General features: G+C 54.9%; 1 protein-coding gene across 1 annotated transcript in view; it reads right to left on the bottom strand.

Annotated features, from left to right (window-relative positions):
- prkg2 (protein kinase cGMP-dependent 2) overlaps positions 1-17,138 on the bottom strand; it is a 221,626-nt gene that overhangs the window by 61,219 nt on the left and 143,269 nt on the right. The window contains exons 9-11 of the mRNA XM_038791780.1: positions 16,614-16,682; positions 12,814-12,912; positions 5,348-5,495 (exon numbers count right to left, since the gene is read on the bottom strand). Of these exons, the coding sequence (XP_038647708.1) occupies positions 5,348-5,495; positions 12,814-12,912; positions 16,614-16,682 (316 nt within the window). The remainder of the gene's footprint in view (positions 1-5,347; positions 5,496-12,813; positions 12,913-16,613; positions 16,683-17,138) is intronic.

The raw sequence follows: 17,138 nt of genomic DNA, 5'->3' as shown, positions 1-17,138 counted from the left end.
CGGGAGCTTGTTGAAATCCTCTTCATCCCCTCCTCCCCTAGCCCACACCCGGGGATGAAGAGGATTTCGACACACTCCCTGAGTCACCGAAGACAAAGCCGACGCCTGAGTCGCCACCAGCACTACGGCGCTCTCGACGACAGATCAAGGCACCGGACCACCTGAATTTGTAATATCTGTACTTTTAAAACACAACTTTCTGTATATAGTTCTCCACCACCCCCGCCGGACTCATTTTTTAACAGGGGGTGAATGTGGTAGTCACCACTGATGTATATATTGTACATAAAGGATGGTGATATAGGTGCTTTATGGTAAGGCCCCTGTACTACAGGCACGGGGGTAGATTCCCTGCCTGCTGGCTCCGCCCAGTAGGCGGAGTATAAATATATGTGCTCCCCGTACAGCAGCCATTTCGTCAGCTGCTGTAGGAAGTCACAAATCGCAGTGTAATAAAGCCTCGATTACATCCTACTCTCGTCTTTGCGTAATTGATAGTGCATCAGCGGGGTACTCCACTGCCTCTTTGCAGAGGAAGTGTTTTATTTGGAGGTGTCTCATTTCCTGCCCTTTTGCCAGCTTCGTCACATTCGTCTCATGTCCCCAGTCTGTGCCCTACGTAGAAGTCCCCAATCGTCACTGTGCCCCTGTCCCGCCTCCATCTTTTGAAGATTGTATCTAGCATGGCTGGGGGGAATCTGTGATTGCTGCATATGGGAGCCACGGGGGACATTTTGGTTATCCCGAAGCGTTGTCTCAGCTGGTTCCACGTATTCAGCGTGGCTGCTACCACTGGGCTCGTTGTGTACCTTGTTGAGGAGGATGGGAGTGCTGCTGTAGCCAGGGCCCGGAGGGTTGTTCCTTTCCAAGATGCCTCCTCCATTTGTACCCAAACTGTGTTGGGTTCTTGTATCCATCCCCTCACTCTTTCTGCCGTTGCTGCCCAGTGGTAGGATTGGAGGTTTGGTAAGGCCAAGCCCCCTTTGAGTTTCCTTCTTTGCAGTGTCTGGGAATTCTCGGGTTCACCAGCACCCCCCCCCCCCCACACAAGCACCATGGTTAGTCTGTCTACGTTTTGGAAAATAGTCTTGGGGATGAAGATCAGAATGGATCTAAACAGGAAGAGGAACCTTGGCAGTATGTTCATCTTGATCGTCTGCACTCTCCCCGCCAGGGAGAGTGGGAGTGAGCCCCACCGTTGAAGGCGGTTACTTCCTCCACCAGGCTGGTCAGGTTCCACTTGTGGATCCGTGTCCAGTCTCTGGCTATCTGGATCCCCAGGTAATGGAATCTGTTCTGGGCCGTTTTGAATGGGAGCCCCTCCAGCTCTCTCCCTCCCTGTTTGGGTTCACTGGGAATGCCCTGCTTTTGCCCAGGTTAAGTTTGTAGCCCAAGAAGGTTCTAAACTCTTTCAGGATTTGCAGTATTGCCTTCAGTCCCTCCTGTGGCTTCGAGACATACAGAAGCAGGCCATCTGCATAGAGTGAAACTCTGTGCTCTCTGTCTCCTCTCCGGATTCCCTTCCAGCTTTTCGTGTCCCGCAGGGCTATCGCCAGGGGTTCGATCGCGAGCGTGAACAAGAGTGGGGACAGGGGACAGCCCTGTCTTGTTCCTCTCTGTAGCTGGAAGTATTCAGAGCTGGTGGTGTTCGTTCGGACACTCGCTTTGGGAGCGTTTTACAGGAGCCTTACCCAGGCGGCGAACCCTGCTCCGAGCCCAAACCATTCCAATATATCGAGGAGGTTTTTCCATTCGACCCTGTGGAAGGCCTTTTCAGCTGCCTGATGTTCGATGTGAACTGCGTACCCTTGACAAAGCGCGTTTGGTCCTCTGCGACCACCTCTGGTACACACCACTCCAGGCTTTTGGCCAGGACCTTTGTGAGTATTTTCGCATCCACGTTCAGCAGTGAAATGGGTCTGTATGATCCACATTCCATCAGGTCTTTATCTTTTTTGGGTATCAGTGAAATTGTGGCCTGCGCTAGCGTTGGGGGACAGAGTGCCCCCTGCCAGTGAGTCCGCGAACATGTCCCTTAAGTGTGGGGCCAGGACTGGTGCAGATTTTTTGTAGAAGCCCACCGGTAGCCCGTCAGGGCCCGGTGCCTTCTCCGCCTGCATGGAGTTGATGCTGTCCATGATTTCTCCCAGGTCTATTAGTGCTTCCAGCTCCCCCCGTCGTTCCCCTACAACTGGTAGTTCCAGTCCGACTAGGAACCGCTTCCTCCCCGCCCCGCCCCCCGGTGGCAGGGGGGGGGGGGGGGGGGGGGGATGCTCAGAGGCGTACAGTCCCCAATAGATGGGGGGGGGATGCTCGGAGGCATACAGTCCCCAATAGATGGTCTCAAATGCCCGATTGACCTCCTTTGGTTCTGCTACCAGTCTGCCTCTGTTGTCCTTAACCTGCACTATTTCCCTTGTGGCTGCCTGCTTTCTCAGCTGGTGAGCCAATAGGCGGCCAGCCTTGTCTCCGTGTTCATAGAAGGTCCCCCGTGTCTGGCGGAGTCAGTACACTGCTTTCCTAGTGGACAGCAGGTTAAAGTCCATTTGCAGCTTTTTCCTCTCCAAAAGCAGCTCTACAGTCGGGGCCTCGGAGTATTTTCTGTCGACTCCCAGGATGGAGTCCACCAGTTGTTGCCTGCCCACCCTCTCTTCCCTATCTCTGCTTGCCTTGTAGGCTATCATCTCTCCTCTAATCACGGCCTTCAGTGCCTCCCAGAACGTGGACGGTGAGACCTCCCCGTTTTGGTTGTTACTAACGTAGTCGCCTATGACCCACGGTGATTTTTGACAGAAGGCCTCGTCGGCCAGGAGGTCCGTGTCCAGACTCCACGTGGGGCGCTGGGCCCGGCCTGTCTCCAACCTCACATCCATATAGTGTTGAGGGAAGCTGATACTTTATCTCCCGCACAATTAAGAGCCTTGATCCGGCTCGTTTCGTGCTCCTAAGAGCAATGTGAAGTATGCACATGCTAACTTCTTTATCCGTATAGTATCTGGAACGCTTCGGGCGAAATTCTCCCAAAACGGGGGAAATCGTCAAACTGCCGTAAAACCCGGGCGGGTTTTACGGCATCGCGCCCCTTCCCGACGGGGGACCGATTCTGGTCCCCCGTCGGGGCTAGCAGCCCGACGTCGGAGGCCCCGACAAGTCGGGCTTAACGAAAATCGTTAAACCCGCTTGTCGGACTTAGCGCCGGCTGACGCGTCATATGACGTCAGCCGCGCATAGCGCAGGTGGGAAGACTCCACCCGCGCATGCGCGGGTGACGTCATCGCGTTTTTGCGCGAAACCCGCGCTATGCGCGGTCCGGGTTGCCCCTCAGCCGCCCGCGTATTGATACTGCGGGCGGCGGAAGGACAAATAGTGCGCGGGCATCGGGCCCGCTGCCCGCGATCGGTGGGCACCGATCGCGGGCCCATGGCACCCTTGGCACGGCCGTGGTACTGCCGTGCCAATCGGTGCCATGGTTATTTTTTTCCAGGTGGTCACGACGTTTTTACGAATGGCAGGACCAGGTGTGTTTTGCCGTTCGTAAAAAGGTCGTAAAGGGCTGGGACTTCGGCCCTTCTAACAGCTGTGAATCGCTGCCGGCCGTAAAAAAAACGGCGGCAGCGATTCGTGTCGGGATTTCGGCGGGGGGGGGGGAGAATAGCGGGAGGGCGTCAAAAAAGTCGGGAAGGCCCTCCCGCTATTCTCCCACCCGTCGTGGGGGGGGGAGAATTTCGCCCTTCATGTCAGAGAAGAATTTGCATACTGCAGATGTCATTTTGGGACACTAAGGAGACTTTCAGCATTCATTAAATAGACACTATCAGGTTCAACTTCAACTCCCGAGGAATGGTAATCGAATGGTGAGTTATATATGTAGCGCTTCATAACAAACTATTCAAACCACACTTAGAATGGTCCACTTTGAAAATCATTCCTTGAAAAGATATATATGCTGTGCAAAATGGATAGAAAGAGCAGCAACTGTAAATGGAGGTCCATAGAATCCCAACAGTGCAGGAGGCCATTCAGCCCATCGAGACTGCACCAACCCTCTGAAAGAGCACCTTATCTAGGCCTACTCTCCTACCCTATCCCTGTAACCCCACCTCACCTACACATCGTTGGACTGTGGGTGGAAACCGGAACACTCAGAGGAAACCCACGCACACACGGGGAGAGTGTGCAAACTCCGCACAGTCACCCGAGGCCGGAATTGAATCCGGGTCCCTGGCACGGTGAGGCAGCAATGCTAACCACAGAGCCACCATGCTGCCATGTCTAAAAGATTAGAGAAATGTAAATGTCCCAATGAAGGTGAGTTCATTAAGTGATCAAGCAAAATGAACTCCAATTATTAATTCAAATGAGGGAAGTAGGACCAAAGAACATAAATGGAAACGTGAGAAACATGAATTTAAAACAGAAATCAGGCAATACCTCACAACTTGAAGAATGATAGATGTTTGGAGTTATTTGCTGGGAATGCTACATCGGGAAAAGTCATGTACGGGCTTGGGGGAGGGGAGGAGTGGGGATTCAGATCGTGGAAAAGAGCGTTATGGAACATAATTTTTATGCTTGACATTTCTTTCTTCTCATTGTTCCTAATAATAATAATAATCTTTATTGTCACAAGTAGGCTTACATCAACACTGCAATACAGTTACTGTGAAAAGCCCCTAGTCGCCATATGACAATGCTTGTTCAGGTACACGGAGGGAGAATTCAGAATGTCCAAATTACCTACCAGCACGTCTTTCGGGACTTGTAAAGTCAATGGTCATTAGCATTAAGATAAGGATTAGGATAAGTAAGGTAACCAGTAGCTCTCGTAAAGTAACTGAGTTAAAGCATTTATCTTATTGGCTTGTGTTCTACATTCCAAAAAGAGAGGGTGCACAATATATACAAATTAATAAGTTTCTGCTGCAAATTTTACAGAAATGGAAAAGTGTGCATTATAAGCAAATGCAGCATTGTTATGAAAAACCAGAGCAGTGCTAAATCTAAGTGAGATGAAACTCTGTTGGGACAGTACTGAGTGGAATTCTGGATATCAGGAGATAGGCCCAAAAGTAGGCAAGGCTCAGTTAAAGCAGGTCACTGAAACAGTAATGGAAGTGTCTAGGTTGAATCTGGTCTTCGACTATAGTACAAAATGGGCAATAATAAATCATCTGCCTGTTTTACACCCCACCAGCTTTCCTATTCTACTCTATTTTGGCCGATAGAAAAGAAAATTGGGCAGAGTGTAAAACAGGCTGCCAATTCACTATCACCAATGTTATTCCACACATTTCTGACCACTGAAAAAGTGCAATGTCACATTTTCTATAGGAGGAAATCTCCTTACCAGCTCAACTCTCCCAAATCCACCTACTCCCAAGGTGGTGATGATCTCAAGGTTTCTGAATGGGGATGTTGACGAAAATGTGGCAACCTTCTCCTTCAACTCAATCATCTCCAAAGAGATTTCTCCTCCATATACAGGTGTGGATGTTCTATGTCGAATAAGATATTTAAATAGTAAAACCCAAGAGCAAAATCCGACAACTGTTTTAATTCTTTAATAGGTGCATTTCCACACACTGTCCTCGGAAATAATAGAATTCATAGAATTTACAGTGCAGAAGGAGGCCATTCGGCCCATCGAGTCTGCACCGGCTCCTGGAAAGAGCACCCTACCCAAGGTCAACACCTCCACCCTATCCCCATAACCCAGTAACCCCACCCAATACTAAGGGCAATTTTGGACACTAAGGGCAATTTATCATGTCCAATCCACCTAACTTGCACATCTTTGGACTGTGGGAGGAAACCGGAACACCCGGAGGAAACCCACGCACACACGGGGAGGATGTGCAGACTCCGCACAGACAGTGACCCAAGCCGGAATCGAACCTGGGACCCTGGAGCTGTGAAGCGATTGTGCTATCCACAATGCTAACGTGCTGCCCACGGTAGCATTGGAAATGTTCTGGTTAAGCCCACAGCCCCAGGAAAGAATCAAGAACTTTAATTAATCAAAGACATACTGGCAAGTGGTAAATAAGGAAAGTGACCTCTAGAGAACTGGAATCATACCAATATAACATTTCAATTCAATTAGGGAAAGGGACAAATCAGATAACTATGAACCAATAGCATCAACAGTGTGTAAGCCTCCAAGACCATACTATGGGATTAAATTAATACTAATTTTGCAAGATGTGAGATTGAACTTCACCAAGAGCATACAAAAAGATAGAACATCAGCCAGAATATCTATCAGATATTTTTATTAATCTAAGTTAATAAAAAGAGAAATTGGTCATTGATTATAATGATGTGGAGATGTCGGTGTTGGACTGGGGTGAGCACAATAAGAAGTCTTACAACACCAGGTTAAAGTCGGTTTCGAATTACTAGCTTCTGGATATTGGTCCTTCCTCAGGTGAATCACCTGAGGAAGGAGCTGCGCTCCGAAAGCTAGTGATTCAAAACAACCCTGTTGGACTTTAACCTGGTCTTGTAAGGCTTCTTACCATGGATTATAATGGACAGTCAAATCAATATTGCTTGATTAGTGTCTCTTTTGTTTGCCAAGATGTGGGAAAATAGTATAATAAATGGGTCAATATTCTTTTTTAAAAGATCTGGGTCAATGAAAGGGGCTCTGAATTTTAGGCATATTAATAGAGGTTTGATTCACGTAGGGGTGAGGGAGAATGTCTATTATTGAGGGAAAATGGAACGGGATGACTTTTCCTCATTCCTTTCCTATGTTCTTATTCCAATTGCATTCCAGAGCTGATTCATTCAAGGCTATAGATTCCATTGGAGTTCCCATGAGATAGGCACGAGCAGATACCCAACACCCTCCCTCCAAATTTCTTTCTTCCTGTAAGAACAGATCTAATTTCTGGACAACAGCACAATCCCAAAGTTCCATTGCTCAGATAAGCAGCTCAGTGTGTGAAGGAATGGGGATGCATTTCCATCATGAGTCCTTTGTGGTCTGATGCACTGAACTCTCGATTTAAAAACACACAATGGAGCTGTACCACTGGGATTTTGAGCTGCATAGTAAACTGCAGAATGTTACTGAACATTTTATCTTTCTTATGGCAATGCTAAAGTACTATAGAGACATACTAATGGGTAATGGAAACAGAATAGTGTCACATAATTACACCAATATATCACCAGCTTTAAAGTTGTCTCGTGAAACACATAGAAAAGAAGGAACAAGGTACAAGGATTTTCGATAACAAAAGTACGACAACAGAATAGTTCTGATCTCTATAGAATTTGTATACAACACAATAAATATGCGTGCTGTAAAGAGCAAAGGCAACTGTTGAATAGATGTACATTGAACTTAGATGATCATAGATACCAAGCTTTGTGAAAATCAACGGAAAGAAAAGACTAGCTACTAGAAACACACACACTGTGACTATTTGATTTCATTGTCAGGTTTAGACAGATTTACGTCAATGCTTAAATAGCCTGGGAACTCAACAACAGTGATAACAGATGTTCAAAAATGTCACTATGTCAGTGAATTGTCCTTTGCCCTTCAGGCAATTAAAGATTAAACAATGCAATTATCTGTAAAATATTACCTTGCATTAAAATTTGGCCCAATGTTATGTTTAACAAAGGATTATGCAAAGAAGCTGCACCCTAGTGTCAGTGATTACGTACATCTGTCACTGTATTACACAGCGTACAGATCAGGTTTGATGTTTGATCCACCTTGAGTTAACTAATCTCAGTGAGGAAGAATGTGGAGTCACATAATGTTCTCTCTGGGCCAAAGAGAAGAAAACTTGACAAGTATTGACTGCCTCATGTCTAGACATTCTGCAATGCTGCACCTTTGACAACAGCAAATCACATTTGTCCAGCTGATTTCAAGTTGGGTGGAATGGCGCCAGCCTGCACCCCGCCACTACCGTCCCCCCGCCCCCGTCACTACCGACCCCCTGCCCCCCGTCACTACATCCCCACTGCCCCCGTCACTATCATCCCCCCTGCACCCCGTCACTATCATCCCCCCTGCACCCCGTCACGCCCGCCCCCCATGCCCCCCGTCACTGCCTCCCCCCCTGCCCCCGTAACTACCGTCCCCACTGCCCCCTGTCACTACCGACCCCCTGCCCCCCGTCACTACCATCCCCCCTGCCCCCCCGTCACTACCGTCCCCCTGCCCCCGTCACTACCGTCCCCCCTGCCCCCTGTCACTACCGTCCCCCCTGCCCCCTGTCACTACCGACCACCTGCCCCCCGTCACTACCGTCCCCCCGCCCCCCGTCACTACCGACCCCCTGCCCCCCGTCACTACCATCCCCCCTGCCCCCCGTCACTACCGTCCCCCCGCCCCCCCGTCACGACCGTCCCCGTGACCCCCCGTCACTGCCGTCCCCCCTGCCCCCCGTCACTACCGTCCACCCTGCCCCCCGTCACTACCGTCACCCCTGCCCCCCGTCACTGCCTCCCCCCTGCCCCCGTCACTACCGTCACCCCTGCCCCCCGTCACTACCCTCCCCCCTGCCCCCATCACTGCATCCCCCCTGCACCCCATCACTGCCCCCCTGCCCCCCGTCACTGACTCCCCCTGCCCCCCGTCACTGACTCCCCCTGCCCCCGTCACTACCGACCCCCTGCACCCCGTCACTGCCTCTCCCCTGCCCCCCGTCACTGACTCCCCTGCCCCCTGTCACAGCCTCCCCCTGCCCCCTGTCACAGCCTCCCCCTGCCCCCTGTCACAGCCTCCCCCTGCCCCCTGTCACAGCCTCCCCCTGCCCCTGTCACTGCCTCCCCCTGCCCCCCCATCACTGCCTCCTCCTGCCCCTGTCACTGCCTCCCCCCCGCCCCCGTCACAGCCTCCTCCTGCCCCCTGTCACAGCCTCCTCCTGCCCCCCGTCACTGCCTCCCCCTGCCCCCCCCATCACTGCTTCCCCCTGCCCCTGTCACAGCCTCCCCCTTCCCCCTGTCACTCCCTCCCCCACCCCATCACTGCCTCCCCCCCGCCCCGTCACAGCCACCCCCTCCCCATCACTCATCCCCCCAACCCCCATCACTGCCTCCCTGCCCCCGTCACAGCCTCCCCCTGCCCCCGTCACTCCCTCCCCCCACCCCCCATCACTCCCTCCCCCCACCCCATCACTGCCTCCCGCCACCCCCATCACTCCCTCCCCCCACACCCATCACTCCCTCCCCCACCCCCATCACTGCCTCCCTGCCCCGTCACTGCCTCCCCCTGTCACAGCCTCCCCCTGCCCCCTGTCACAGCCTCCCCCCTGCCCCCCCCCCATCACTGCCTCCCCTGCCCCTGTCACAGCCTCTCCCCGCCCCCCCATCACTGCCTCCCCCTGCCCCCCGTCACTGCCTACCCGACCCCATCACTGCCTCACCCTGCCCCCCATCACTGCCTCCCCCTGCCCCCCCGTCACAGCCTCCCCTACCCCCTGTCACAGCCTCCCCCCACCCCCTGTCACAGCCTCCCCCCACCCCCCGTCACAGCATCCCCCTGCCCCCCATCACAGCCTCCCCTGCCCCCCGTCACAGCCTCCCCCTGCCCCCTGTCACTGCCTCCCCCTGCCCCCTGTCACTGTCTCCCCCTGCCCCCTGTCACAGCCTCCCCCTGCCCCCGGTCACAGCCTCCCCCTGCCCCCTGTCACTGCCTCCCCCTGCCCCCTGTCACAGCCTCCCCATGCCCCCGGTCACAGCCTCCCCCTGTCCCTGTCACAGCCTCTCCCTGCCCCCCCATCACTGCCTCCCCCTGCCCCCGTCACTGCCTCCCCCACCCCATCACTGCCTCACCCTGCCCCCCATCACTGCCTCCCCCTGCCCCCCGTCACAGCCTCCCCTACCCCCTGTCACAGCCTCCCCCCACCCCGTCACAGCCTCCCCCCACCCCCCGTCACAGCATCCCCCTGCCCCCCATCACAGCCTCCCCCTGCCCCCCATCACAGCCTCCCCCTGCCCCCCGTCACAGCCTCCCCCTGCCCCCTGTCACTGCCTCCCCCTGCCCCCTGTCACTGTCTCCCCCTGCCCCCTGCCACAGCCTCCCCCTGCCCCCGGTCACAGCCTCCCCCTGCCCCCTGTCACTGCCTCCCCCTGCCCCCCCTCACTGCCTCCCCCTGCCCCGTTACTGCCTCCCCCTGCCCCCGTCACAGCATCCCCCTGCCCCCTGTCACAGCATCTCCCTGCCCCCTGTCACAGCCTCCCACTGCCCCCATCACTGCCTCCCCCTGCCCCATTACTGCCTCCCCCTGCCCCTGTCACAGCATCCCCCTGCCCCCTGTCACAGCCTCCCCCTGCCCCCTGTCACTGCCTCCCCCTGCCCCCCATCACTGCCTCCCCCTGCCCCCCGTCAAAGCCTCCCCCTGCCCCCCATCACAGCCTCCCCCTGCCCCCTGTCACAGCCTCCCCCTACCCCCCATCACAGCCTCCCCCTGCCCCCCATCACAGCCTCCCCCTGCCCCCTGTCACTGCCTCCCCCTGCCCCCCATCACTGCCTCCCCCTGCCCCCCGTCAAAGCCTCCCCCTGCCCCCCATCACAGCCTCCCCCTGCCCCCTGTCACAGCCTCCCCCTGCCCCCGTCACAGCCTCCCCCTGCCCCCAGTCACAGCCTCCCCCTGCCCCCTGTCGCAGCCTCCCCCTGCCCCCTGTCACTGCCTCTCCCTGCCCCCTGTCACAGCCTCCCCCTGCCCCCTGTCACTGCCTCTCCCTGCCCCCTGTCACAGCCTCCCCCTGCCCCCTGTCACAGCCTCCCCCTGCCCCCTGTCACAGCCTCCCCCCGCCCCCTGTCACAGCCTCCCTCTGCCCCCTGTCACTGCCTCACCCTGCCCCCTCATCACTGCCTCACCCTGCCCCCCATCACTGCCTCACCCGGCCCCCCATCACTACCTCCCCCTGCCCCCAGTCACAGCCTCCCCCTGCCCCCTGTCACTGCCTCCCCCTGCCCCCTGTCACTGCCTTCCCCTGCCCCCTGTCACAGCCTCCCCCTGCCCCCTGTCACATCCTCCCCCTGCCCCCTGTCACAGCCTCCCCCTGCCCCCTGTCACTGCCTCCCCCTGCGCCCTGTCACTGCCTCCCCCTGCCCCCTGTCACAGCCTCCCCCTGCCCCCCGTCACAGCCTCCCCCTGCCCCCTGTCACTGCCTCCCCCTGCCCCCCGTCACAGCCTCCCCTAGCCCCCCGTCACAGCCTCCCCCTGCCCCTGTCACAGCCTCCCCCTGCCCCCTGTCACAGCCTCCCCCTGCCCTCATCACTGCCTCACCCTGCCCCCCCATCACTGCCTCCCCCTGCCCCCCCCCCCCGTCACAGCCTCCCCCTGCCCCCGTCACTGCCTCCCCCCCCGCCCCCCGTCACAGCCTCCCCCTGCCCCCCGTCACTGCCTCCCCCCGCCCCCCGTCACTGCCTCCCCCTGCCCCCTGTCACTGCCTCCCCCTGCCCCCTGTCACAGCCTCCCCCCTGCCCCCCTGTCACAACCTCCCCCTGCCCCCCGTCACTGCCTCCCCCTGCCCCGTCACAACCTCCCCTGCCCCCCGTCACTGCCTCCCCCTGCCCCCCTGTCACAACCTCCCCCTGCCCCCCGTCACTGCCTCCCTCTGCCCCCCCATCACTGCCTCCCCCTGCCCCCTGTCACTGGCTCCCCCTGCCCCCTGTCACAGCCTCCCCCTGCCCCCCTGTCACAACCTCCCCCTGCCCCCCGTCACTGCCTCCCTCTGCCCCCCCATCACTGCCTCCCCCTGCCCCCTGTCACAGCCTCCCCCTGCCCCCTGTCACAGCCTCCTCCTGCCCCCTGTCACAGCCTCCCTCTGCCCCTGTCACCGCCTCCTCCTGCCCCCGTCACAGCCTCCCCCTGCCCCTGTCACAGCCTCCCCCTGCCCCCGTCACTGCCTCCCCCCCGCCCCCCGTCACAGCCTCCCCCTGCCCCCCGTCACTGCCTCCCTCTGCCCCCTGTCACAGCCTCCCCCTGCCCCCTGTCACAGCCTCCCCCTGCCCCCTGTCACTGCCTCCCTCTGCCCCCCCATCACAGCCCTCCTCCTGCCCCCGTCACAGCCTCCCCCTGCCCCTGTCACAGCCTCCCCCTGCCCCCGTCACTGCCTCCCCCCCGCCCCCCGTCACAGCCTCCCCCTGCCCCCCGTCACTGCCTCCCCCTGCCCCCTGTCACAGCCTCCCCCTGCCCCCCGTCACAGCCTCCCTCTGCCCCCTGTCACAGCCTCCCCCTGCCCCCTGTCACAGCCTCCCCCTGCCCCCTGTCACTGCCTCCCTCTGCCCCCCATCACAGCCTCCCCTGCCCCCTGTCACTGCCTCCCTCTGCCCCCCCCATCACAGCCTCCCCCTGCCCCCTGTCACTGCCTCCCTCTGCCCCCCCATCACAGCCTCACCCTGCCCCCTGTCACAGCCTCCCCCTGCCCCCTGTCACTGCCTCCCTCTGCCCCCCCATCACAGCCTCCCCCTGCCCCCGTCACAGCCTCCCCCTGCCCCCTGTCACTGCCTCCCTCTGCCCCCCCATCACAGCCTCCCCCTGCCCCCCGTCACAGCCTCCCCCTGCCCCCTGTCACTCCCTCCCCCTGCCCCCCGTCACTGTATCTCTGCCTCACCTGATCGCTGCCTTTTGCCTTTTCGGCTGACTTCCTCTCTGCCTTCAGATCACTATTTCTGTCTGATCAGAATAATGCCAAACTATTCATCTGCCTCAGGAAATGCTAGTTACGTGGAGATATGTTGCAATGTGTCTATCCTAAATATTGAAGCAGTGCTAAATGCTGGCATCATTACATTCACCATTGCACACATTATTAAGGGCAAAAACAACTCACTTGGCATGTCTTTTCTCATCATCTCTAGCCAGCTCTGCGACATAACCCTGAAGGTAGTTCTGGAGTTCGTCAAATGTACCAACCGTTTGATTGAATGTTCTGTCACATGGAGATAAATAAAGGAATGAGTGTGCAATTCTTTTTTCAAATCATGATTAACCTCATTGCTTTGAACCTGTTTCAGTCAATCAAAAATATTGATCGTGTGACACCATAGACCGTGGGCGGAATTCTCCGCAAGGCCCGACGCCGTTGTGAAACCCGGAGCGGTTCAAAACGGCGTCAGAGGCCTCTCATTGCCCCCTATTTCCCCCCCCCCCCTGGGGGGGGCGGGGCTAGGAGGGCCGTGCCGTAAATCTCGGCCTCGGGGCCTTGTCGCTGGCGTCAAGGCCCGGCGCGCCGAGAATAAAGCTGCCGGCGCGCCTAATGACGTCAGCCGCGCATGCGCAGGTTGGCCAGCTCCAACCCGCGCATGCGCGGCTGACATCATGATGGATGACGGCTCAAATACGCGCATGCGCGGTTGCCGTCTTCCCCTCCGCTGCCCCGCAAGACGTGGCGGCTTGATCTTGTGGGGCGGCGGAGGGGAAAGAGTGCGTCCCTTTGAGACGCCGGCCCGACGATCGGTGGGCACCGATCGCGGGCCAGTCTCCTCCCGAGCACGGTCGTGGTGCTCACTCCCCTCTCCGCCCCCCCACAAGCCACAAACCAGGTATTGGCGCCATGTTCACGACGGCAGCGACCAGGTGTGGTTGCCGCCGGCGTGAACCGGTCGGGAACGGCAGGCCGCTCGGCCCATCCGGGTTGGAGAATCGCAGGCCGCCGTGAAAAACGGTGGCCCGCGATTCTCCGAGCGGCGCGTCGCGTTGGGGTGGGTGGGAGAATCGGGGGGCCCTCCCGCGATTCTCCCACCCGGCATGGGAGCGGAGAATTGCGGCCCGTGGGTGGGAGTTCCTGGCCGGTCACGCAGGTGGGATAGCGCATCTCACCGCGGTTTTCCCGGCGGTGAGAAGTGCGTTCAACGGGAAACCCCATCGACAATGGGGGGGGAAACCAGACGATCCCGCCGCTGACCAATGGCGGAATTCCCTCCGGCACTGCACAACAGGTCGCGGAGGGGCAGGAGAATCGGGCCCTGTAGTTCTGAAATATATTTTAATTAAATTTAGTGTTCCCAATTCTTTTTTTTCCAATTAAGGGGCAATTTAATGTGGCCAATTAACCCATCCTGCACATCTTTGGGTTGTCGGGGCGAAACACACACAAACACGGGGAGAATGTGCAAACTCCACACAGACATTGACCCAGAGCCGGGATCGAACCTGGGACATCGGCGCCGTGAGGCAGCAATGCTAACCACTGTGCCATCGTGCTGCCCGCTCTGAAATACGTTTGATGAGTTCCGCTGGAAGAGGTACGATTGGGAGAACTTCAGGGTGCATGAATTCCAAATAATATATAAATATAATTTTCACAGTAACTTCATTGCAGTGTTAATGTAAGCCTACTTGTGACAGTAATAAAGATTATTATTATAACACTTGTTATTAGAAAATATTGCAAATGTAACACCAGCATTCTCTTTGTCAAACAAAGGGTTAACTTCACTTATTTCAAAGAAAGCGTTGTGACCAACTGTCACAGGTTTGTGCCCATTTCATTTTGAAAATATGATTTTCAAACTTTGAAATGACTGGGGATGTTGCAATTTGAAATGATGCAGAACAAACGACTTAAAAATACAAGGCCACCTTCCAGGGTGAAGGCGGAAAAAGGGACAAGTCATCCTCAAGGGAGAGAGACCTTAAAATGCTAAATGCTGGATATTGGAACAATGGCTGAATAGGGGAAGCCAGTTCACTCCTTCTCATCTGTTGTAACACCCCCAAACACAAATGTGCACATGCTCAGGAATCAACAGGAATTCTAACAGATAGGCACTCTGAAAGCGTTAACCACTTCAGCAGAAATGGTTTCACTATTGATATGCCATGCGGCCTGTTATTTTGTTTCACCGTTTCACCGTTTCAAGGGGCTGGATTAGAACATAGAATATAGAATGGAAGGAGGCCATTCGGCCCATCGAGTCTGCACCGACTCACGTAAGTCCTCACATTCACCCTATCCCCGGAACCCAATAACCCCTCCTAACCTTTTGGTCACTAAGGGCAATTTATCATGGCCAATCCACCTAACCTGTACGTCTTTGGACTGTGGGAGGAAACCGGAGCACCCGGAGGAAACCCACGCACACACGGGGAGGATGTGCAGACTCCACACAGACAGTGACCCAAGCCGGAATCGAACCTGGGACCGTGGCTCTGTGAAGCCACAGTGTTATCCACTATGCTACCATGCTGCCCTAAATTCTTCCGCCCCGCCCGTCCTAAGAATGCCACGGGCAAGACGCAGACAATGTAAAAGTCCGTTGACCTCGGGCAGGATTCTCCAGTTGCCATGCAGATCCGGCCAGAGAATCCTGCCCAAAGTGAACAGAATTCCATTGCAAAGCCTCAACAAGTAAACAACTGATGTATCTCATTTTAAATATGTCCATCAGAAAATAACAATAGCTAATCATCTGCTTCTTTCAGTGAATTTTGCAATGAGATCCTCATGAAGCAGCCTTTCTTAGCGCAATGCTCTATTTGTTGCTGCTCACGATGGCACAGTGCTTATTCCAACCTCAGATGACTTTTTGAGTTGCACTTTCTCCCCGTGTCTGCGTGGGTTTCCTCCGGGTGCTCCAGTTTCCTCCCACAGTCCAAAGATTGCAGGTTAGGTAGATTGGCCATGGTAAATTGTCCCTTAGTGTCCAAAGGTCAGGCGGGGTTATGGGATTACTGGGATAGGGTGGAGGAGTAGGTCTAGATAGGGTGCTCTTTCAGAGGGTCGGTGTAGACTCGATGGGCTGAATGGCCTCCTTCTGCACTGTAGAGATTCTATGATTGCGAGATCACACACGATTTATTCTTTCATCTCTTCAAAATCCAGGATGAGGATTCTTTTTATGGTAATATGGCACATCATCAATTATATTATTGTGATAACTTTACCAACTTTGTCTGGGCATGTAGTAAGACCCCTCTAATGCAAGCATCTGAAGAAATGCGATAACAACCCAAATTTCTGTTCAGTTGTTGCATTGTGTCTATCATACCTCCAAGTTATTTGTCATCACTTGGAATGATTCCCTTCATGTGTTCGTTTGTGCCCTTGCACGACACTTGGGTGGCACGGTGGCACAGTAGTTAGCACTGCTTCCTCACAGCACCAGGGACCCAGGTTCAATTCTGGCCTTGGGTCAATTCTGACTGTGTGGAGTTTGGACTTTCTCCCCATGTATGCGAGGGCTTCCTCCGGGTGCTCCGGTTTCCTCTCACAGTCCAAAGATGTGTGGGTTAGGTGGATTGGCCATGCTAAATTGCCCTTAATGTCCAGATATGCTCAGGTTAGATTATGGGAATACGGGGATAGGACGAGGTGGACACTCATAAATGGGCAGAATGCTCATTTGTAGGGTCAGTGCAGACTCAATAGGCCGAATGGTCTCCTTCTGCACTGTAGGGATTCTTTACCATGTATTATGCATAATTTCGTCTCAGTGCATTCAAGAAATATTTTTTTATTCATTCTTAGGACACTGGCATAAATAGCAAGGCCAACATTTATTGCCTATTGGTGAACCTCCTAGAACCGCTGTAGTTTGTGCGGCTAAGGAGCTCCCACTTTCATTTAAACGGCAACTGGGAGCTTCCCAACAGAAAAGACCTTGGTTTACCGATTGCTGTAATACTTACTCTCTGTCTATCACAAGGCATTCCACATTGTTTTCATCAGCAATTATATTAGCTGACCTGACATCATCACTGTGAAAGATAAAAGATCAAAAATATTTCAGAAACACATCAAACAGAGCTTTGAAATACACCAAGATCTAGCGTCCTGGCAATTCAACTCCTGTGCGTTCAAAGAGAATAATGTATGCATCAAGCAAAGTGTTCCCACACACCCACAGACTTTCCTACCTGATCCAGTTTGTTGGTTTTTCTAATTAGTTTTTGTTCTCTGGGATTAATTAAAACCTCAGGCGAGCTCTCCATAGAAAGAACAAAGTGATGTATGAACTTATGTGGATAGATTTACCAATCAAACTCGCAACAGGGAACCGCATCTGAAAGAAGCTTTGGCTGAAGGCAGGGTGACAGCCCTCTCCTTGGTTTTCCAATGTGTGCTCCCTGATGGGAGGGATTTACCCTATAGAAAAGAGCTGACAAGAATACCGATTGGGACTGTTAATGTGTTGCCACCTTGCATCCTTTTCT

This window comes from Scyliorhinus canicula, chromosome 3 (assembly GCF_902713615.1).
Source record: "Scyliorhinus canicula chromosome 3, sScyCan1.1, whole genome shotgun sequence".
Taxonomy (NCBI): domain Eukaryota; kingdom Metazoa; phylum Chordata; class Chondrichthyes; order Carcharhiniformes; family Scyliorhinidae; genus Scyliorhinus; species Scyliorhinus canicula.
The sequence above is the reverse complement of the archived record's forward strand: the minus strand, read 5'-3'. Positions and strand labels throughout refer to the sequence as shown.